The sequence below is a fragment of the Hyla sarda genome, chromosome 1 (assembly GCF_029499605.1).
Source record: "Hyla sarda isolate aHylSar1 chromosome 1, aHylSar1.hap1, whole genome shotgun sequence".
Classification (NCBI taxonomy): Eukaryota; Metazoa; Chordata; class Amphibia; order Anura; family Hylidae; genus Hyla; species Hyla sarda.
In genome coordinates, this window is record NC_079189.1 from 360,244,924 (window position 1) to 360,267,914 (window position 22,991).

The window sequence follows — 22,991 nt, forward strand, 5'->3', positions numbered from 1 at the left end:
CTTTCCTTTTCGTGCATCCCGCATTGCCAGGTCAATTGGAAAGTGACAACAAACAGTTAAAATTGAAAGACGGCATTCCTGTTAATACTACAGAATTTTATCTAACCCATTTAGGATGCAGCCAATTTTCACATAAACCGAGGACAAGAATAGTGCTGTTTTTGGATAGAAGCAACTATGTATTTCCTAATCCGAGAGAACTCCTTTACGCACTCCTTTAAGATTAGGTGATAAGTGTCTAATTGTTGGGGTTCTAATTACTGTGACCCCACTGATCATGAGGAAGGACTGCCGATAAATTCTATATGTGGCTACTTTTGGCAGTCTCGCAGAGTTTAAATGGAGTGAAAGTGCACATGCTTGACCACCGCTACATGCAGACAGGAGAACATTGAACCTCTATTCTAATCTTATGGTTATCCTCATGATCTGACCCTTATCACCTATCCTGTACAGAACAGCTAATCTTCTATCCGTAGGATCCAACCACTGGGACATCCCATCCTCCTGCCACCCTCCTCCGATCTCCTGCCTGGCACCACAGCTCTCTCCATGCATGGAGCAACATCTGTTCCGTGGACAACAGTAATCCATGCACAGAGTAGAGGGGTCCCAGCAATCAGACACCTGTGGATTTTTAAAGGGGTACTCTGGTGAAAAACTATTTTTCTCGGTCGCTCTTCATTGGGGGACACAGAGACCATGGGTATATGGTCTTGCCACTAGGAGGCGCTGACACTAGGGAAAAAAAAAGTCAGCTCCTCCCTGGCAGGATATACCAGCCTACTGGAAGTGAGGTAATAAGTTTTTTAGCTGCTGTCAGTAGGAGGCAAGACACAGGTCTGGTGCTCTCCAGACCTGGTCTATTATTTTATTTTTAGTTAGTCTGTTTGGGTAGCTTTTTTTCCTCCCTTTTGTTTCTCTTTTTCAGTTGGGGGTTCAGTAGCATGACGCTACCTGTTCCCCCATATGCGAAAAAGGGGCACAGACAAAGAGTATGTACTGTTAACCCCTTCTCGCCAACGGCCAGCGCCTGGAGGTTGAACCCTGGGTCCGGTCCCCCACTGCCCCTGCTCGCCCCGCTATCTTAGCGTGGTATGATGCAGCGTAGCCATAAGCTGGCTGAAGCAGTCTGGATGAGTATATGAAGACCACAGGTGAGTATATCATCCCCGCCACCCGCCCGCCAGTGGACTCAGTTAAAGCAGCTGTTTCTGTCTCGGGACACCTTCCAGCTTTTGCAGCGGCTCCCTGCACTTTCTATGGCCGCTGATTTTATCTGCTTCAGCTGGTCGGATCTACTCCGGCGCTTGCAGGCCGGCAAGACCCATAATGTCGGCAGGTAGCTCCGTCCCCTTCTCCCCGTGCTCAGCGCGGGAATCTGGAGACTAGCTGAGGGAGGACTCTCTCCCCTCTCTGTCGGTGCTGTCTTAGGAGCGGCGGAATGGAAAATCTTAGCGCCTTTCTGCGCTTCTCATGAACGGAGCTTAGCTCCGCCCCTCCTCCCACAGCGAACCCTCCAGGCTTAGGGCGCTGCAAAAGTTGTTAACACTACCAGGGATGTCAGAGGCTGTCTACTTTCTCTGACTCCCTGGTTCAGGGCCATGTTCTCCTCCAGCTCAGCAGAAGCCTGTCTAGCCGGGCACCGCTGTCATCGCCGCCCCCCCTGGCCTCGGAGTGGCAAGTGCTGCTACAGCATGCTGCATCACAGCTCCAGTTTAGTTCACAGCTCCCTGTGCTCAGTCACCGCAGGCTGTATAAAGCTGCTGGCTTAGTGTAGCTGTGCGGTGAGTTGTTGGAGCGCACGATTATCTGCTTAGGCACCAGCACAGAGAGTGCTGGGGGTTCTTATCTACACCTGCGGATGCTATCTGCAGGTGCAAACCCCCCCCTTTCTTTCCCCTCTGCTCCAGCAGCGATGAGCATCACTTTCCTGGAGGGTGGGCCCTTTTCCCAGGGTGTCTCACAAGACACACACAGTTCCTCTTCTCCCATCCTGATGGACAAGGATTGGCGCAATTTTGTGCCCCTCTCAGATGGAGTTTAGCTCCGCCCCTCTCCTTTCCCACATAGTGCGTCCAGGCTTGGTCTCATGGGTTAATGCCGGAAATTCACGGGGCACCCTGCTTTCCGTGCCAGGTTTATTTAAAAATAAAAATTGTCTTCTCCTGGTCTCTTTGACTGGCACCCTCTAGTGTGCCTGTTAATGGTATTGTTTTTTGTGGCTCCCTCTTGTGGCAGCTCATAGCTATTAGTTTTTTGCCCGTAATATCTGTTTTTATCAGATTAATATCTGCTGGGCCCTTTTTCTATGACTGTATATGGGGTCCGCCTTTTTTCCAGATAGCGCTATCGGCACAATATTTCTTTCCCTAATTATGCAGAGTTCTCACTCTGTGAAGGAACATATACGAATCGCGGTGGCGGGTCATTACACGGTCCCTGGAGATTCCGGGGTTACATTCTGTGCCTGGTTTCCCCTTCCACTGAGAACCATGTCATGTCTACTGTGCCCACAGCCGGTCCTAGTCCCTCCCTATTGGGGCGAGGCTCTGGTCCGGTGCCCCTACAGGGTTTTTGCATTCCTGGTGGACGCCTAGGGCCTTTTTGGGGTTCTTTCCCCGGCGGTCATCCATGAGGGGATTCTTGGCATGTGCATACACTATGATTCCCTCCTCCACAGGTCACCGATCTCATAGCTGCCGCATCCGGGGTTGACATTCCTGTACCCCTCTGACAGTGCGTGGTTTCCAACGGAGTGACCTGCTGCCTACTATGGACACATACCAGTAAGCCAGACAGTGGTCTGCGTGGTTCCTCCGCCGTCTGTTATTTCTCAGATGCCTGATATCTCGGCGGCTGGAGTTCCAGTACCCAACTACCCTGACGTGTCCTAGGGACATTATACATGGTGATGGGGAATACCATCCATGGCTACTCAGCCTCCCCCGATCTCCCAGGGTGGCGGGGATTCTATCCATGGCTCCTAGGCCTCCCTCTCCTCCCACCTGCGACAAAGGGGGCGCAGTGATCGGCTATATGACTGTTGTTCCCTTTCGCCAGCACTTGGAGGTGTACTCGGTCAGCCAGACTGTTGTCTGCACGGTTTACAACGCAATCGGTCTCCCATCCCTGGGCTGCCGCGTGCGTGACTGGGGTTTTCCGTACCTCACAGCTGGTGGGAGGAATCTGGAGGAGTGTCCCCTGCAGGTACATGGGACTGACTTCAGTCAGTCAGACTTTCTTCTGCTTGTGGGTCGCCCATCAGATTGACCGCACCCCACTACACTTCATTGGGAGGGTTTGCAGAAGAGACTCTGTTCGTTCAGGAACCCTATACTAGTCAGCCAGGCGGTGGTCTGTGTGGATTACTACTACGTCGGGTCACCTACCACACACTTCCCACACCTTGGCGGAAGTTCAGGTAACCCACTGCCGAGGTGTACTTCTGAGTGAGGGACCCCATGTTGCTCCATGGGCCTTTCACCATGCACCACGCAGTGGTTCCCTACTTTCCCAGGTCCCTCTCCACAGACCTGCTGCTATCACGGATAAGGGCTGTTAAGCTACTTTCAGTGTGTGGTTCTGAAGACCGGTGTGTCCGACTGTCTGCATGGTTTTCTCATCCACTCATCTCATCTCATTCCCCATTCCTGCCGCTCCAGTGGCAGACATCCGGTTCCTCTAAGTGTGAAGTTCCGAAGAAGTGACTCTGGATTCATTGGACCTTTCTACTGGTAAGTCACATACTGTCTGCATATTTCCTGCCCCTCATTTGTCCTTCATCTCTTTAGTCTGCGACTGCAGTTCTGGTGTGTAGTGTCATTAAGAGATGGGGTGTGGGCATTTCCTGCAGGTTCTATGGACCTTGCTGCAGCAGTCTCGTTTCCCCTTCTAACAGCGTAACGTTAGTCTTGGATGTCATTTTGATGTCATTTCCTTAGTTGTGGCTGTCTTTGTACCCCTCTACTATCATGAGGTACTCATGTCTGTGTCCCTACATATGCTCAGGACACCCTGCTCATGTAGAGCATTCCTCCCCTCCTTTTTGGTGGGGTGTACCTCAGGCCTTCCTGAGTATTTGTTTCCACAGTTCTGCGGAGGTTGAGTACCTCTGTTCTGGCATGGGGCCTGCTGGGACAATGGCCTGTTCTGAAGCCCCCCCCCCCCATGCCTCTAAGTTGCATTAGTCATCGTCCAGGATGGCTCCGTGGCCGCACCATCTGCCCCCCTTTTTTTCCGCAGGGTCCAAGTTTTTGCCTCAATTGGGTGTTTCCTCCCAACGCTGTGGGTTGTTGCATTTGCTTCTTATTTGCATTCCTAGTCATGTCTTTGTATCTTCCCAGCTCCATTGTCCAGGATTCAGATCCCTCTGGGGACACAGCATGGCTCCTCCGTACCTCAGTGTGTTTTCGCAGGGTTCCTGGCAGCTACGTCCACCCAGTACTTTCATCCGTTACCGTAGGGCGGCATTTCCTTGCTCCTACAGTACATGGCGCTCTTGGGAAATTCCCTTCCACGGGGGGTACAGGGATCAGGAAGCTTGGTACGGTCAGTGCCTGAGTTTCATCTCCACCTCCCCTTGTTTTCCCCTCCACTAGTGGGACTATTTCGCTGAGCACTTTCTTCTGCCAAGATGGAGCCATCTCGTGCTTCCCCCTAAATGGATGGGGTACCTGGCTGGGCCTTTGTTTTTGTTTTTTCGCTGGGAGCTATCGGCAAGTGCTTTCCGCCGGCTCTGCTTGTGTGCTTACTGCTCACTATTGCAGCCTGGCTCTCCTCCTCTTTTTGGTTGTCTACTGCTCATGCAGCTACGGCATTTTCCTCTGTAGGAGGGGTTTATGCAATTGTGTGTAGCTCAGCGACAGCCAGTCTGCCATTGCTCTCTTCCTTCCTTGGCGCAATATCCCGGGAAGGGTGTGCTCATCCTTCCCTTTTTCAGTGTCAGTAGTGCTACACAGCCACTCAGATCTTTTGGAGTAACCTTCTTGTGCCCAGAGCCTGGGAGTCTCTGCTGGGTTCCCTTTTGCTTTTCCCTCCATTCCCATCCTGACAAGACATTGCTGGGAGTGCTCTGGTTCCCTCCGACCGCTGGGTTCCAGACCAATTAATCCTTGTTTTGGCCTCTCTTCTCTAGACTGCTGTGGTGTACCTTATTTTCTGGGCCGGCCCTCCTGGTCCTTCAGGCCTTTGTGATGCTTGCGGTCTCGGGCACATGTAATGCCCCTGCCCAAACTTCTCTGTGATCTCATTGTGGGGGCAGTCTTTCTGTACCGTTCTTTTTCTTGTCCCGACATAGCAGTATGTCTCCCAGGGCGCTTCGCGGTTGTTGGGATGGCTCCCCCTACAGGTGGGGCACCTCCAGGTGACTCGAGTCTCCAGTTCCATGTCGCCATTCCGGGTTACTCCTTACTTTCCGTTTTCTCCTTCGGGGTCCATATACTCAAAGGTTGGATGGCAAGCCTGTCTACCGGGTTGTTCCAGTCGGGCCATTTTTCAGGTGCAGCATTGCGCCTACAGCTTTTTGGTTCGGATCTTCTGCACCATGCTTCTCCGGAGACTGTTCCAGTCTCTCTTTTCCAGAGGTTTCCGGTCTTCACCTTGACTGGCTCTCATTCGGCCCTCCCTGGCGTTTTCTCACCCAGGTCCTCTGCTTTCCGTTGGTCCTCGTTTCGCTTGGTTCTCTTATTGTTCCCTTTTCCTTTTTTGTTCCCAACTGGGCTCTCCCTCTGTCTGGTTCTGTGCTTCTTGGAGTTTGTTTCCTACCTTCTTCCAGGTTGGTTTGGCCCATCGGGTCTCCGCTCTGTGGCCTGTTGGTTTAGAGTCTCTTCTAAGGGCTGTCCCTTCCTAGGCATCCTAGTCCATCTCCATGGACGGTGGGAACTGCCGGATGCTCAGTTCCAGGCCTCGGTTGCCTTTTAGCCCAGGGTCTCGTACGTGAGTCTTACGGCCAGCTGGGGTTCAGTCTCCTGACTGACTACTTTCCTCTGGTGTTGTTCTTCCCGCCCCAGGGACTGCTTTGGGTACGTCCCATGGTCTCTGTGTCCCCCAATGAAGAGCGACTGAGAGGAGATTTTTTTTGTACTCACCATAAAATCTTTCTCATAGCCTTCATTGGGGGACACAGCTCCCACCTATTTCTTCATTCTTGTCCGGATAGCCTTTTCCGGTTATTGGGTGTTTCTCCAGGATTCCTTTCTAGGGTCTTTTGGAAATTTCTTGTTGGCTTCTCCAACTGCTTTGTGACAAAACTGTTTACCTCACTTCCAGTGGGCGGGTATATCCTGCCAGGGAGGAGCCGACTTTTTTTCCTAGTGTCAGCGCATCCTAGTGACAAGAGCATATACCCGTGGTCTCTGTGTCCCCCCCCCAATGAAGGCTATGAGAAAGAGATTTTATGGTGAGGACAATAAAAATCTCCTTTTTAAATCAACTGGTTCCAGAAAGTTAAACAGATTTGTAAATTACTTCTATTTAAAAATCTTAATCCTTCCAGTACTTATCAACTGCTGTATACTACAGAGGATGTTGAGTTGTTCTTTTCTGTCTGACCACAGTGCTCTCTTGTGACACCACTGTCCAAAGCAGGAGAGTTTTGCTATGGGGATTTGCGCCTACTCTGGACAGTTCCTGACATGGAAAGAGGTGTCAGCAGAGAGCACTGTGTTCAGACAAAAAAGAAATCCAAAAAGAAAAGAACTTCCTCTGTAGTATACAGCGGCTGATAAGTACTGGATGGATTAAGGTTTTTAAATAGATATTTAATAGTTTTTTAAAAAGTAATTTACAAATCTGTTTAACTTTCTGGCACCAGTTGATATAAAAAAAAAGGTTTTTCACCGTAGTACCCCTTTAATTGAAAAGCACATTTATTTTTAAAGGGGTATTCCAGGAAAAAACTTTTTTTTATATATCAACAGGCTCCAGAAAGATAAACAGATTTGTAAATTACTTCTATTAAAAAATCTTAATCCTTTCAGTACTTATGAGCTTCTGATGTTAAGGTTATTCTTTTCTGTCTAAATGCTCTCTGATGACACATGTCTCGGGAAACACCCAGTTTAGAAGATGTTTGCTATGGGGATTTGCTTCTAAACTGGGCGTTTCCCGAAACACGTGTCATCAGAGATCACTTAGACAGAAAAGAACAACCTTAACTTCAGAAGCTCATAAGTACTGAGAGGATTAAGATTTTTTAATAGAAGTAATTTACAAATCTGTTTAACTTTCTGGAGCCAGTTGATATATATAAAGTTTTTTCCTGGATAACCCCTTTAAATACTGGTTTTACAGCCTGTTATGTGTTTTTTGGGCCTCTCGTTTAGCCCCTTTTTCAGAGAGTGCAGTTTGTACGCTTGGACAGAACTTGATGCTTGCGATTTAGTTGTGAAGATACTGTTAGAAATGGTGTTAGAGCTTGAAGTGGGGTGACTGTAATGTCAGGCTTCATAGATGTGGCAAGTTACCATACTTCAGTGTTTTTGGAAACCTTTATAAATTAGCATTTACTTGATGTTCTTACATGTTCTCCCTAAAAAGGATTTTGTGTTCTTGCAACTTATAAAATTTTGGGATCAGTGAGTCGCTAATTTAAGTATCAGGCAAAGGTCATCTTTTGATTGAAATGAAACAAAGGACTGCTTTTGTGCCAGGACTGCTGGAAGAAAGGAAGCTATTCACAAGGAATTAGCGCTATTTGCCTGTTCTTTCTTATACACTTAGTTAGATTATGGGTCCTTGTGTAGTAGTGGATAGATGGATGCTTATAGACTGCTTTAGTGTCACATTCTCATGTTAATATATGCCAAGTATAATAATAATTAAATAGTTATTGATGGCATATCCACAGGATGCTGTATAGGTCGAACAAACACAGATGCCCACTCTGTTACCCACAACTATCCTGAGACTGACGGACCCCTGGCCCTGTCTGTTGGGCAGCCAAGTGTGCCGTTTTACTTAGTTTTTTGTAGCTCGATGCAGGCAAGCCAGATATGCTTCATCCTTGAGATGTTGGGCATCAGATATGTATGGCATAGCCTATATCAAAAATGTCCCAGATGGTAGAAGATCATTTGATTCACTGGAGCAAGTAATTGTATTTATGAGCAATGTGCTCTTCCTGCCTCCCAAAAACACATCAGTGAGTGCCAGGGGTAGCTCTCCACATCTATACAGTAAATGCTGTAGAGCAGTGGTCTCAAACTGTGGCCTTCCAGATGTTGCAAAACTTCAACTCCCAGCATGCCCGAACAGCCAGCGGCTGTAGGCAACATATACATTCGGCTTTACAAATGTGTAGATACGCTGAATCCATCATTGTGTGACCTGCTTTTACAGAACAGAAGAGAGAGAGCTGTTTCTCTTAGGCTAGGTTCACACTACGATTTGTAACTACGGTTCCCGTATACGGCTGGGAGGAGGGGGCGGGGCTTAATTGCAGCACCCGCACGAATTCGGGAACCGTATTTAAAGTATGTCTATGAGCCGACCGGAGTGAACCGCAGCCCCCGTTTTCGGCCGTATGCGGTTTCCCGACCGCAGGCAAAAAACGTGGTCGACCGCATTTTTGCCTTCGGTTGGGAAACCGCATACGACCGAAAAAGCAGCCGACCGGAGGCTGCGGTTCACTCCGGTCGGCTCATAGAGATGCATTAAATACGGTTCCACTATACGGCTGAGTGCGGGCGCCGTGATTGAGTCCCCCCTTCCCAGCCGTATACGGGAACCGTAGTTACAAAACGTAGTGTGAACCCAGCCTTAGAAACCACTCTCTCAGAAGTCCATAGGAGAGATTTATCAAAACCACTGCAGAGGAAAAGTTGACCAGTTCCCCATAACAACTAATCAAATAGCTTCTTTGACTTTTCAGAGGCCTTTTTATTTTATTTGTTTTATTTTTTTTGCAAAAACAGCTCCTGTCCACAGGTTGTGAGTAGTGCTACAGCTCAGTCCCATTCACTTTAATGGAACTGAGCTGCAATACCAGACACAACCTGAGGACAGAAGTGGTCATGTTTTTGCAAAAAAAAAAAATCCCTTTAAATACGGCATATGGGTAGGGGATGTCAAGTCATTGCTGCTTTGTTAGGTATGTTGTCGGTGCATTAAAGGGGTTATCCAGGAAAAACTTTTTTTTTATATATCAACTGGCTCCAGAAAGTTAAGCAGATTTGTAAGTTACTTCTATTAATAAAAACTTAATCCTTTCAGTACTTATGAGCTACTGAAGTTGAGTTGTTCTTTTCTGTCTAAGTTCTCTCTGATGACACCTGTCTTGGAAACTGTCCAGAGTAGAAGCAAATCCCCATAGCAAACCTCTTCTACTCTGTGCAGTTCCCGAGACAAGCAGAGATGTCAGCAGAGAGCACTGTTGGCAGACAGAAAAGAACAACTCCACTTCAGCAGCTGATAATTATTGGAAGGATTAAAAAAAAAATTTAGAGGTGATTTACAAATCTGTTTACAAATCTGCTTTCTGGAGCCAGTTGATATATAAAAAAAATAGTTTTTTTTCTTGGAATACCCCTTTAAAGGAGTAGTCCGGCGCGTACTTTTCTCATTTTATCCCGTCCGGGCTGCAAAATAAAAGAAAGCAAACTTTCTCTTACCTGCCAACGAGCCCCCGGAGCTCCGGTACACTCCGGCACAGGTGTTCGGTCCCCAGGCTGTATTCTTCTTACTTCCTGTTAGCCCGGCACGTCACACGGAGCTTCAGCCTATCACTGGCCGAGGCGGGACATAGCTGCGGCCGGTGATAGACTGAAGCTCCATGTGACGTGCCGGGCTAACAGGAAGTAAGAAGAATACAGCCCGGGGACCGAACACCTGTACCGGAGCTCCGGGGGCTCGTTGGCAGGTAAGAGAAAGTGTGTTTTCTTTTATTTTGCAGCCCGGATGGGATAAAATGAGAAAAGTGCGCGCCGGAGTACTCCTTTAACTCTTTAGCACACCATAACATAAACCTCTCATCCAAATTGTATAACCCCATTTAGTAGATACTGTAGCTACTAAGGGCTCCCTCATCATTTTCTATAGCAGTCAGAGTCCTAGCAAAGGCCTCCAGGTCTGCCAAGAGTGTTTTTGCATTAGCAAAAAATTTAAACATGATTCAGTATATACCTGAAAAAAACTGAAAAAGAAAACATGCCTTTATATGGCAATGGGCAATTACACTTATAGGTCGGCATTTATCGCCATCTATATCCTTATTTGTGTGTATAATTGTCCCCAAAAATAAGTCTGGGGCTTTTTTTGTGACTTTTTATATAGAGCATTTTACACACCACTGCATTTGTGTGTACTGCAGAAGTTTTTTTTTTTTTTTTTATGCAGTGGTCATCGATTTATCATTTGACATTTGTTAAAAAGTCGTAAATTAATGCGTAATGGATTCCCACAAAGTCTGAGCACATGGGAAAAAAGTGTCTATCTGCGCAATATTACCAGTCATCATTATGACTGATGCTTCTACACCATGCGTCAAATACACCGCAAGAAAAACCAGAGGGGAAAAAACCAACACACCAAGATGTATTGTATTTCCCCCATAGCTCTTAGAATGCTGTAACACAAAAGTGACTGCACAGCAATAAACTATTTTATTCATATGTATATATTTTGTGCATAATTTGTTCCTTTTTTTTCATTAGGGGGAATTTTCTCATCTAGTTTTGCTGGCAATGTTCGATTGTATTGATGATACAAAGCTTGTAAAACAGATAATCATTTCGGTGAGTACCATTCCTGTAATTTCTATTTTTTTTTTTTACTTAATGTTTGGGATCTAGAGACACTGCAGAGTACAGTCAGCATATGTAGTAGGTAAATCTTCCAAAGTACACGCCCAGATTTCTTCAACTGTATAACAGTTTAATTTGTCACCCATATTTAATATTCTGGATTGCTTAAAGGTTAGAGAACCTCCATGTTGGTTTATAATAATTCTTAACTGGCTGCCCTTGCTCAGTTTACAAAGGATGAATTCCATATATTTTGCAGTGCAGAGACTTGTTTACTTAACTAATAGATGGCAGATAGTTTTGTACATATTACTTTGTATTTAAGCTTACTAAAATATGCATTTAGAAGAAGTGTCCTATTTTTTTCCATTTTTTTTAAATTTTTTGTTTTGTTTGTTTTTTTACGTTTATAATATCTTTATATGTTGTGACAACATTATGCCTTTTAAATTCTTTTTCTGTCTGGTTTCGGCGGGGAGAGAGCTCCAGACATGAAACAATATAAATGTGCACTCCATGTGTTGCTCGCACTTTGTCACGTCCATGGCGTCTCTCTAACGTGACAGTAGATCTTCCACAAAGCACCCATCCTGTGAGATTCTATGCCCCATTGTGGTCACTAAAGCGCTTTTTCTGCTTCTTTTATGCCACAAATCCTGGCAGTTGTGTAGCAGGGTAATAATCCAGCACACTGCATCTCAATTGCTTGATAGGGTCTGTTGCACCAGATAAATCTAGCAGGCTTTCACTCTTACAATAAATAACTATTCTACACCCAAGTCATCTGGTGGCTAATCTTTCATATACCTTCATTCTTTGAGGATCAGTATTTCTGCTTTTTGTACCACAACTCGAAGTAACCATTACATGAATGAACCTGCTAAGGCCCTGTTGGTAGTTGTATATCTTGCATTTGGCTACATAGCTGATGTAGCAGGTTGGCACATTAAGTAGGCAAAGGACAAACAGGTTAGTGTTTAACATGAGACCTTTTAGTGACGCTTCATAATCCTAATTCCATAATACTCTTTAGTGCAGCTGTACTCGTCCTTAAAGGGCAAATTGTACCATTAGTGTACAGATTTTAAAAAAAATTATGATTTCTAGTTTCATACATAAAAAAAAAACACTTGGGGTTATAGCAGTGTTCACTCATACCCTAAGATCATTGTCCCCACTGCCTACTCCATGTAATGTGTACAAAATGTCTCGGCAGTCACTGAAGGACCAGGTCCTATGCAGTAGCTCACAAATATACAGAAAACCTGAGAACCCTGCCTCTGAGGATTAAATGCAATCGTCATTGCACTTTACATTAGGGTTTCCAATTAAACCCTTCAGCAGAAAGCCATACTAAATGGTGTTCCACCTTGTGAGAAAATGTTTTGAGTTTATAGAATTAATGCATGACCTGTCTGGATTCAGAGAAGCGGCTGACATGGCATGAGCTCCTATAAAATAGTGGGTCAGTTTGTTTTTCCTACAGATCATGATGTATAGCGCTTAGTTTAAGGGTGACATTTCCCAGAGCTACAGTCACAATTCTGCAGGCTTCAGAGCTGAAACCACTCCTTACTGGCTCCAGGGTGTAAACATATGTTCACACATTCAGGATTTTCCCCTGGCCTTACATTCAGATTTTTACCACAGATGTGTGGCAAATGCCATAGCAGATTCGCATTAGGGTGAGCCTCCTCATTCAATGTGTCCAATGCTCAGCAACAAAAGATTTTTTTTTTCCCTTGGAATTTGGATATTTTCTAAGATAAACTTGGATTATCGGCACCTACCTAGCAGTGTTAAGAGTTTATGGGGGTGGTATCAGCTGAGATATTCCATTTAGGAGCTGACATGCTTACACTGCCTTAACCTTACTATAGTAGTTTATCCTGACCATATGACTGACTTTCGTATGAGCACTAGTATTTAATAGAGCTTATTGCCCTGTTTTTGTTCGGTCAGTGCCTCTGGCACCTAGCTGCCACAAGAATAAATCCTCTTTACAACTGTTACTAGGTGAAGATTTCCGTAATGGAAACCTAGGATTAAGCAAAGATTAGTTAAAGATATCTGAGTATTTATTTACCCACTCAACCAGTGAAACTGTCATAGCCTTAATCTGCTGTAGGGATATTTACTAGCACACTTTTATGCCAGATTTTTAGCGTAAGTCACATTTGTGCATATGTGAGGTTTTGTGCACATTTCTTGTCACTTTTTAAAAGTGTCAAAAAAAAAACAGGCCCCAGAGTTGGTCAGATTTAAAGCAGGTTTTTCAGCTCACTGAAGCATCAAGTTACAGCTGCCCATGCAAGTCTCTGGAGAGGGAAGGGGGAGGGCATTGTCTGCTTCATTAGAAACAAAGTAAGTGTGGTACTTTACCAAGGAAAAGTCTCTTCATGTAACCTGTTAAAGGACAACTGTAGTGGAACACTTTTATATATGCCCGTACCTCAAAAATAAATAAAATAAACTTATACATACCTTCCTACGAGCCCCCGTTAGTCCGGCACAGGCTTCACAGTCCGGCAGTGCTGACCTCATTGCACTTCCTGGGGACGGAGACGCCGCAGAGTTGTCGGCATATCACCGGCCGCAGCAATGTCCCTCCCTGGCCTGTGATAGGCTGAGCCCACTTTCATGTAAGGAGCTCTGACCGGCTTCTTACATGACAGTGGGCTCGGCCTATCACAGGCCGGGGCGGGACATCGGCTCTGCGGCGTCCCCGTCTCCAGGAAGTGGAATGAGGTCAGCACTGCCGCACCGTGAGGCCTGTGCCGGACCAACGGGGGCTCGTAGGAAGGTATGTATACGTTTATTTTGTTTATTTTTGAGGCACGGGCATATGTGTTCCACTACAGTTGTCCTTTAAGCATTGCAAAACTGTTGCCTTCATTTACATACCTAAATGAACATGGCAAATTACTCATTTTGGTAAATTTCTTGTAGCTGCAGATTATCCTGATTTGTAACGTTGGGTTGTTTACTGTTACTTAGGAATTACTTATCTTTAACTGCTGCATTTCGTTGTGGATACTGGTCTTTTTAGAAGTAGTAGACCTTTTACAATGTTTGTGTGATTGGCTGATAGGCCGACACATCTCACACACTGTGGCACCTTGTTTAGTAAGCTCTTTCCAACAGGTTTTGTTGGACTTTTTTGGGCGCACGCTGTTTGTGACATGGCTGCGCAACCTTGTGCTGAAAAAATCCACAAAATCAAACAAAACTCTACAAAAGGGGTGTGGCAACTAAATTGCTTAAGAAACCTGCATATTTAGTAAGGATTACCACTTAAAAAAAGAGAATTTTGTTGGAACAGTGTCTGACCACAAAATAGATAGTCTGGAACAAAAGAAAAAAAGAAACCTACGGTACAACACCACATTACCCAATCCCTTCACTTCTGGCCATTTTGAAAGTGATTTTGCTTGACATTAAGTTCCCTAGTTAAAATGTGTGTACACTTATTCATTTGGAATGCAATTTTTAGAATATTTTTTTTCTGCATGTGCCAAAAAATCTAGCGTCAGGCGGAAAAAAACACACTAGTGCAAATAATAATGAATACATGTGGGAAAAACCACATGGATTATTAAACATACAACAAATACAACCCAACCCTTGTAAATGACGGCCTGTGCTTCTGTGAATTTGTATGTATACATTTTATTACAAGAAATTATGTTTAGCATGGCCATAGCCCCTAACCTTATAGTTATAGCTACAGTATATTACATACTGATGGCTGCTATAGACCAGGGTTAAACAAACCCAGTTGATAGAAAGTGGAGAATCGTATTAAAGTCGCCTTTATTAAAGGGGCCTCCTCGGTTCTATGGATCTCTTATTAGTCAATAATTTCCTTTTTTCATAGATAACTTCTAAACCTAATTAGAGTAGAAGTTAAAAGCACATTTAGCGGCTTTGTCCTCTGCTGTGCATTGCTAGGTCATTAATGCTAATGGATTTCACACACTGCATATTGTGTGAATAGGGTTGTAACACTGATGAATATATCAACAAAATAATCTATTTTGTTCCTCTTTAATCCTGAAAAAGATTGATATTAATAGATTTTCTATGTTGCTCTCTACACAAAGCGAATTGTTTTTTACCCAAAGCTAAATGACCACTTCATTAGATACTCATGTCTAGCATTACTTTGGACTCCCTTTGGTACCACAGCAGTTCAGGGTGCCATTGAGTCCACAAGGTGTAGAAATAGTGGCCCATCTAGACAGGATAGCTCCTTGCAGTTCCCACACATTAGATATATTCTTGCGGTTCCCACAATTTAGTAGGAAATAAATTAAATACATCAGACAGCAGTGGCACTCAGACTAGTCATCTACTGTTATAGTCCATCTATGGTAAGGAATGACATGCTCTGCACAGTGCATTCTACCTGGTTCCAGAGATGCTCTTTAGGATTAAAGGGGTTATCCAGGAATAGAAAAACAGATCTAATTTTTTTTTTTTTTTTTTTTTTTTTTTTTAAGCGCTCATTGTCTCCAGATTGGGTGTGGTTCTGCTGCTCAGTTCCTTTGAAGTAAATGGAGTCCAGTTGTAATACCCCCCCCCCCCCCCCCCCACACACACACACACACACACACACATCCTGGATAACCACTTTAAGATCTCATAACTATAATGACCAGGGAAGCAAGGAAAACCTTAGGCAGCAATGGCACTCAAACTGGTAATCTACTGTTCTAGTTCATCCATACTAAGCAATGACACATTAGTGGCACCAATGTTGTATTTGGTTGCAGTTTCCTTTGACTGCGCACTGCCTGTTCATCAGAACAGTGCTTGACATCCTCTTTTGCACCCCTTTTGCTGGATGTTTTATCTTGGTCACACCATTGTCTGTACACTCTAAACAGTGTCGCACAAGACAGCGCCACAAGGTGGGCAGTTTATGAAATCCTTGCCCTGGCTAGTCTAGTACTAATGACAAAAGCTCTCTGAATCTACATGACATAAAAATACCAAGCAATCGCACTGGAACTGATCGACAGAAAACATTCACTTTTGATTGGTATCTGTAATAATGTAGCCATTCATTGGAAGGAATTCATTATTGGGTAACTATTCTGAAACCTACAAGATGGGTGTGTTGTGGAGGCCCAATCTATGAAACGTATTCAATACAACCCAACTTTTCACCTGGAAAAAGTAGGGGTGATGTAGGCCACAATTTTACCAACACTTGCACCACATTAATAAATTCACCGGAAAAACTAAAATAAAACCAACATTATTGCTACCACCATTGTCTGTGTCTTATGTGTAAATTAAAATAGTACGACATCCAAATGATGGGGCTTCTCAAACCAGACACATGTGGCTTTCTTGCCTTTCTGTAAAGAGAGCCAAACATGGGGTTTTTAAGTTCTTAGGCTAAGTTTTCACTTCTTTTTTGCGTGTGTTTTTTCATTGATTGAAAAATCACAAAATTCTTTTTTTACTGTGCCTTTTTTAGTTTGGCGTTTTTTTTAAATCCTTTTGAAGTTTTTTCACTCTTTTTTGGGGGCATTTTTCAGCTCCTTGGCAGTTTTGAAAAGTTGCAGCATGTTGAGCCCATGGCGTTTTTTCCCCCCTGAAATTGTAACATTTTCCTCCAATAGATGTCTATGGGAGTAAAAAAAAAATGCCAAGAAAAACATGTGGGTTTTAACTTTGGCATTTTTGCAGGTGGTTTTTATTATTTTTTGGACTTTTGCGATCCAAAAAAATGATGGAGATATATATATTTTTTTTTAAATGTTTTTTAGGTAGTACTACTACTCCCAGCATGGAACACACTGTATTGACTAATTGACAGATTGCCCCGGGTCCGTCTGTATAATTTATAGATGCAGCTGGCCGCTCTTCTATGGTCCCCTGCACTGCCGTATATGTACACCTATTGGTATTTCCCACAGAGAGCTGTGATTGGCTGAAACCATCTGGCCAATCACAGCTCTCTGCGGGAAATATGAATAGGTGTATATTAGGGATCGACCGATATCAATTTTTAAGGGCCGATACCGATAATCTGTGGAGGTTAGGGCTGATAGCCGATAACTTATACCGATATTCCGCCGACCCCCCCCCCCCCCCCCGCAACACTGCTGCAGATCATTGATTTAAAGCGGGCGCTTTAAATCAATGAACTGCAGCGGCTTTTGCGGTGCCATAGGGCCCGCCGCCACCCGCTTCTCTCCCCCTGCCTGTCCGGGGGTCCTCCTGAGTCCTATCACCGCGACCTCTTGCAACCCCCCGCCATACCCCCCACTGCGCCCCGCACCGTGCCGCACCCCCACGGTCCATTGCCTCCCCCATACCGGGGTCCACTCTACATCTGGCTCCGGTGGCGGCGTCCTGAGCTGTCACTGTGCACGCTGACGGTGACGTTGCGTCACGTCTCTCGTCATTGCGCACAGCGTAACGCAGCTGGAGCCAGAAGTAGCATGGATCCCGGGGATGGGGGAGGCAATGGGGCCGGGGCGGTGCGGTGGGGGGTGCGGCGCGGTGGGTCGGGGGGGGGGAGATTATCAGCAAGGTTATTTCCGATATCGCCCAGAATCGTGAATATCGGCTGATAATATCGGCCAAACCGATAATCAGTCGATCCCTAGTGTATATATACATCAGTGCAGGGGTCCATAGAAGAGCGGCCGCCCGCATCTATGCATTATACAGGAGGATCGCAACGGGTGTCAGAAGGGACCCCTGGGGCGATCTGCCAATTAGTACAGGTACTACTACTCCCATCATGGAACAGTGTGTTGCATGCTGGGAGTAGTAATACTACCTTAAAAAAAATTTAAAAAATCAAGAAAACAAATGTGAAAAACACACACACACTACATTTTTAGGTCCCTGCCCGCCCATATAAATTGATCCCGGTTTAAAAATTTATAAAAATTTAGTTATACATTTAGTTAAATAAAAAAAATTTCCATCGCGACTGCATGCTGTGGCGTTTTCTTCTTGTGTTTTTTTTTTTTGGGCCAGAAAAAAACGAAGTGAAAACTTAGCCTTAAATGTAGATTTGATGTAGCAACGATTCAGGGTCTACCTGCCGCCCCATCACGAGCAATCCTGTTGCACCATCCTGTCTGCTTATAAAACTTCTACCGAGAGAATTGTATTTTAGTGAGTTGAATACCAAGCAGTCACATGCCAGAGTCTGCTTCCTACTCAAGAACATCACCAGGTGGTCCTCATCATTCACAACTTGTGACAGTACTGCCCCAAACCTGCATCAAAGGCATCTGTCCGGACCAGAAACTCACACTATTATTCACAGTATTAGCACTGACTGTTGGCATAAGGCTGACTTTTGGCTTTGAAAAGCCTCCGCTGTCCCTGAGGACCATGTCATCACTGGCTTCCTGCCTTTGGTCTAGTCCATCAACAGAGCTGCTTTTGTGGGCAAATTTGGCACAAATCTACAATAGTAGCAAGCGAGCATGCCTTTTATATTTTGTCTGGATTTATTAACCCTCTCCCAATGATGTACCAAAGGTATCTAGCCTCCTGTAGCCCTAGTGCTCAGGTCTGCATCATTTACAGAATACAGTCCGTCTTGTAGTTTATACATTCAAATTCTCTAATCCAAGCTAAAAATTATCATGTTGTCCAGGTAGGAAGCTGATCACAAGATCGAGTCAATTAACCCCCGAAAAGTAGCAAATAGTTTGCCAACATACTGAAACAACCAATCTTGGAGTTGAAAAAGGCAGCCATTTCCTCCGCCTCATCCACTGGTAAGGGTTATTTAACCCCTTCACAACGAGTGACGTACATGTATGGCGCGGCGACGTACATGTACGTCGCAGGGTTCCAGGAGCATGGCGTCACCGGTAGCGGTGATCGGGCCGGGATGACTGCTGTTATCCCCCCCCCCCCATGACCGCGATGGGCGCAAATCACAGATCAATTCAGACCTGCGATCTGCGCAATTCGGGGTCATACGGGTCAATGGGGACCCTGAAGGGATAGGAGTTTGGTGGCAGGGGTGCCACCCCTCCTATCCCTGCTATTGGTCGGCCGAGCGACCGACCGATAGCAGACCGGGGGAGGGGGGGGGGGGTTAAAGTTCGGTCCCCCGGTCAAAACAGGGGAACTGTCCAAGGACCGGCGCCAAAGGTCCCTTACCTGGATCCCGGAGAGCGATCCTCCATGCGGGGATCCCCCGCGTGCGGTGGCAGCAGCAATTCATCCGGGTCCTGCCAGGTGAGTTGTTGCCTAGCAATATCCGGAGTGCCACAGTTTACAGTGGTCTCTAAACTGTGGCCCTGCAGATGTTGCAAATCTACAACTCCCAGCATGCCCAGACAGCTGTTTGCTGTGTGGGCATGCTGGGACTTGTAGTTTTTCAATATTTAGAGGGGTTCAGGTTGTAGATCACAATGCAGTGGTCTCAAACTGTAGCCCTCCAGATGTTGCAAAACTACAACTCTCTGCATGCCCAGACAGCAGTTTGCTGTCTGGGCATGCTGCGAGTTGTAGTTTTGCAACATCTGGAGGGCCACAGTTTAGAGACCACTGGACAGTGATTTACAACCTGAACCCCTCTAAATCTTGCAAAACTACAACTCCCAGCATTCAGAAACAGCATAAGGCTGTCTAGGCATGCTGGGAGTTTTACAACAGCTGGAGGCACCCTGTTTGGAAATCACTGGCATAGAATACCCCTATGTCCACCCCTATGCAAGTCCCTAATTCAGGCCTCAAATGTGCATGGCGCGCTCACTTTGGAGCCCTGTTGTATTTCAAGGCAACAGTATAGGGTCACATTTGGGGTATCGCCGTACCCGGGAGAAATTGCTTAACAAATTTTGGAGGGGCTTTTTCTCCTTTTACCCCTTATGAAAAGGAACAGTTGGGGTCTACACCAGCATGTTAGTGTAAAAAAATAAACATTTTTACACTAACATGCTGGTGTTGCCCTATACTTTTCATTTTCACAAGAGGTAAAAGGGAAAAACGCTCCCCAAAATTTGGAACGCAATTTCTCCCGAGTATGGAGATACCCCATATGTGGGCGCAAAGTGCTCTGGGGGCGCACAACAAGGCCCAGAAGGGAGAGTGCACCATGTACATTTGAGGTGATTTAAATAAATATACAAGGACAACACCCCTGGGGATAAGGCAAGTGAAAAGAGAAATGTCTCAATGGCAATTAGCCAAAAAATTGCATGTATAAATTTTTAGTGGGCAGAGCCGGTGATATCACCTTTTGTGCTGTATTCCTCACAATATATGTGTTTTAATTTTTCTGCATTGTCATTGTCATCTCAATAAAATTTGTGTCCATCGGACACGGTACTTGTTTGCAAAAGTGACTCCGATTTTTTCTTTCCCTTTTTGTCTATGTATTTGAGGTGATTTGCACAGGGGTGGCTGATCGTTACAGCGGTTCTGACAAACGCAAAAAAAAAAACACACCCGCATGTGACCCCATTTTGGAAAACTACACCCCTCCCTCAAGGGATGCAGTGAGAATTTACACCCCACAGGTGTCTGACGAATCTTTGGAACAGTGATCTGTGAAAATGAAAAATGTTGCACAGCCCACTGTTCCAAAGATCTGTCAGACACCAGGGGGGATTACATTCTGTGAGGGGTCTAGTTTCCAAAATGGTAGGCCATGTGGGTTTTTTTTCGCTGTCCTGGCACCATAGGGGCTTCCTAAATGCGACATGCCCCTCCCCGAGCAAAATTTGCAAATATGACGCCTTCTCTTCTGAGCATTGTAGTTCGCCCGCAGTGCACTTCAGGTCCACTTATGGGGTATCTCCATACTCAGAAGAGATGGGGTTACAAATTTTGGGGGGTCTTTTCTGCTATTAACCCTTGCAAAAATGTGAAATTTGGGGGGAAACCCACATTTTAGTGAAAACATTTTTTTTTTACATATACAAAAGTCATGAAACACCTGTGGGGTATTAAGGCTCACTTTATTCCTTGTTATGTTCCTCAAGGGGGTCTAGTTTCCAAAATGGTATGCCATGTGTTTTTTTTTTTTTTTTTTGCTGTCCTGGCACCAGAGGGGCTTCCTAAATGCAACATGCCCCTCCCCGAGCAAAATTTGCAAATATGACGCCTTCTCTTCTGAGCATTGTAGTTCGCCCGCAGTGCACTTCAGGTCCACTTATGGGGTATCTCCATACTCAGAAGAGATGGGGTTACAAATTTTGGGGGGTCTTTTCTGCTATTAACCCTTGCAAAAATGTGAAATTTGGGGGGAAACCCACATTTTAGTGAAAACATTTTTTTTTTACATATACAAAAGTCATGAAACACCTGTGGGGTATTAAGGCTCACTTTATTCCTTGTTATGTTCCTCAAGGGGGTCTAGTTTCCAAAATGGTATGCCATGTGTTTTTTTTTTTTTTTTTTGCTGTCCTGGCACCAGAGGGGCTTCCTAAATGCAACATGCCCCCGAGCAAAATTTGCTCTCAAAAAGCCAAATATGACTCCTCTTCTGAGCATTGTAGTTCGCCCGTAGTGCACTTCAGGTCCACTTATGGGGTACTTCCATACTCAGAAGAGATGGGGTTACTAATTTTGGGGGGTCTTTTCTGCTATTAACCCTTTAAAAAATGTTAAATTTGGGGGAAAACCAACATTTTAGTGAAAAAAAAATTTTTTTTTACATATGCAAAAGTCGTGAAACACCTGTGGGGTATTAAGGCTCACTTTATTCCTTATGTTCCTGAAGGGGTCTAGTTTCCAAAATGGTATGCCATGTGTTTTTTTTTTTTTTTTTTTTTTGCTGTTCTGGCACCATAGGGGCTTCCTAAATGCAATATGCCCCCCCCCCCCCCCCCCCAAAAAAAAAAACCATTTCAGAAAAACGTACTCTCCAAAATCCCCTTGTCACTCCTTCGCTTCTGAGCCCTCTACTGCGCCCGCCGAACACTTTACAAAGACATATGACGTATGTGCTTACTCGAGAAAAATTGGGTTACACATACAAGTATACATTTTCTCCTTTTACCCCTTGTAAAAATTCAAAAATTGGGTCTACAAGAACATGCGAGTATAAAAAATGAATATTTTGAATTTTCTCCTTCACTTTGCTGCTTTTCCTGTGAAACACCTAAAGGGTTAAAACACTTACTGAATGTCATTTTGAATACTGTGGGGGGTGCAGTTTTTATAATGGGGTCATTTATGGGGTATTTCTAATATGAAGACCCTTCAAATCCACTTCAAACCTGAACTGGTCCCTGAAAAATAGTGAGTTTGAAAATTTTGTGAAAAATTGGAAAATTGATGCTGAGCTTTGATGCCCTCTGGTGTCTTACAAAAGTAAAAACTTGTAAATTTTATGAGGCAAACATAAAATAGACATATTGTATATGTGAATCCAAAAAATATTTGGAATGTCCATTTTCCTTACAAACAGAGCTTCAAAGTTAGAAAAATGCTAAATTTTACATTTTTTCATCAAATTTGGGGATTTTTCGCCAAGAAAGGATGCAAATTACCACCAAAATTTTACCACTATGTTAAAGTAGAATATGTCACGAAAAAACAGTCTTAGAATCAGAATGATAAGTAAAATTATTCCAGAGTTATTAATGTTTAAAGTGACAGTGGTCAGATTTGCAAAAAAAGGGCTTCGTCCTAGAGGTGAAAATGGGCTGCGTCCTTAAGGGGTTAAAGGTTAAGTCAACACCTATCCACTGGATAGGGAATATCTAGCTGATTTGTGACGGTCCGACTGCTGAAACCCCCAACAATGACTAGAATGAAAGTGCCTTGTCCCAAAGGTGAAGAATCTCTACCCATGCATGCCCTGCTTCTGCTTTATTAACTCTCTGTAGAACTTCTTTAGATAAAACTTCTGTATATATTTATTATTAACAATATCCATGGGGGCAACGCACAATCTACAAATGAATTTCTAAGTTACATATGTTGTCATATTCCATTAATTGGTAAAGAATTGGCAGCATTTCTTTAATCTAGCCTCATAATGTCAGAAACTGTAGGCCTACTTCTGAACAAAGGAGGAGAAATAACGGACTTGGAAAATGAATCTTTAGTAGTCACATTTAATATCTCAAACCGCCAAATAATAACCCTTGAGTAAATAGTTTACTGTTCCCAATGTGCTCTTTACTTTTTAATTTTTGCTGCTGTGTGTTTATTACAATGAAGCATCTGCTTCATTTCACCACAGGAGAGACATTGATCCATGAAAAATTCAGGAGCATCTACGCCAGGCAGATTCATATTTAA

The 22,991-nt window shown here is 44.6% G+C and overlaps 1 protein-coding gene across 4 annotated transcripts in view; it reads left to right on the forward strand.

Moving 5' to 3' along the window:
- Window positions 1-22,991, forward strand: part of PUM3 (pumilio RNA binding family member 3) — a 133,479-nt gene that overhangs the window by 97,659 nt on the left and 12,829 nt on the right. For all 4 annotated transcript variants that reach the window (XM_056522565.1, XM_056522557.1, XM_056522581.1 and 1 more), the window contains one exon: window positions 10,653-10,733. In XM_056522565.1, coding sequence (XP_056378540.1) covers window positions 10,653-10,733 — 81 coding nt within the window. The remainder of the gene's footprint in view (window positions 1-10,652; window positions 10,734-22,991) is intronic.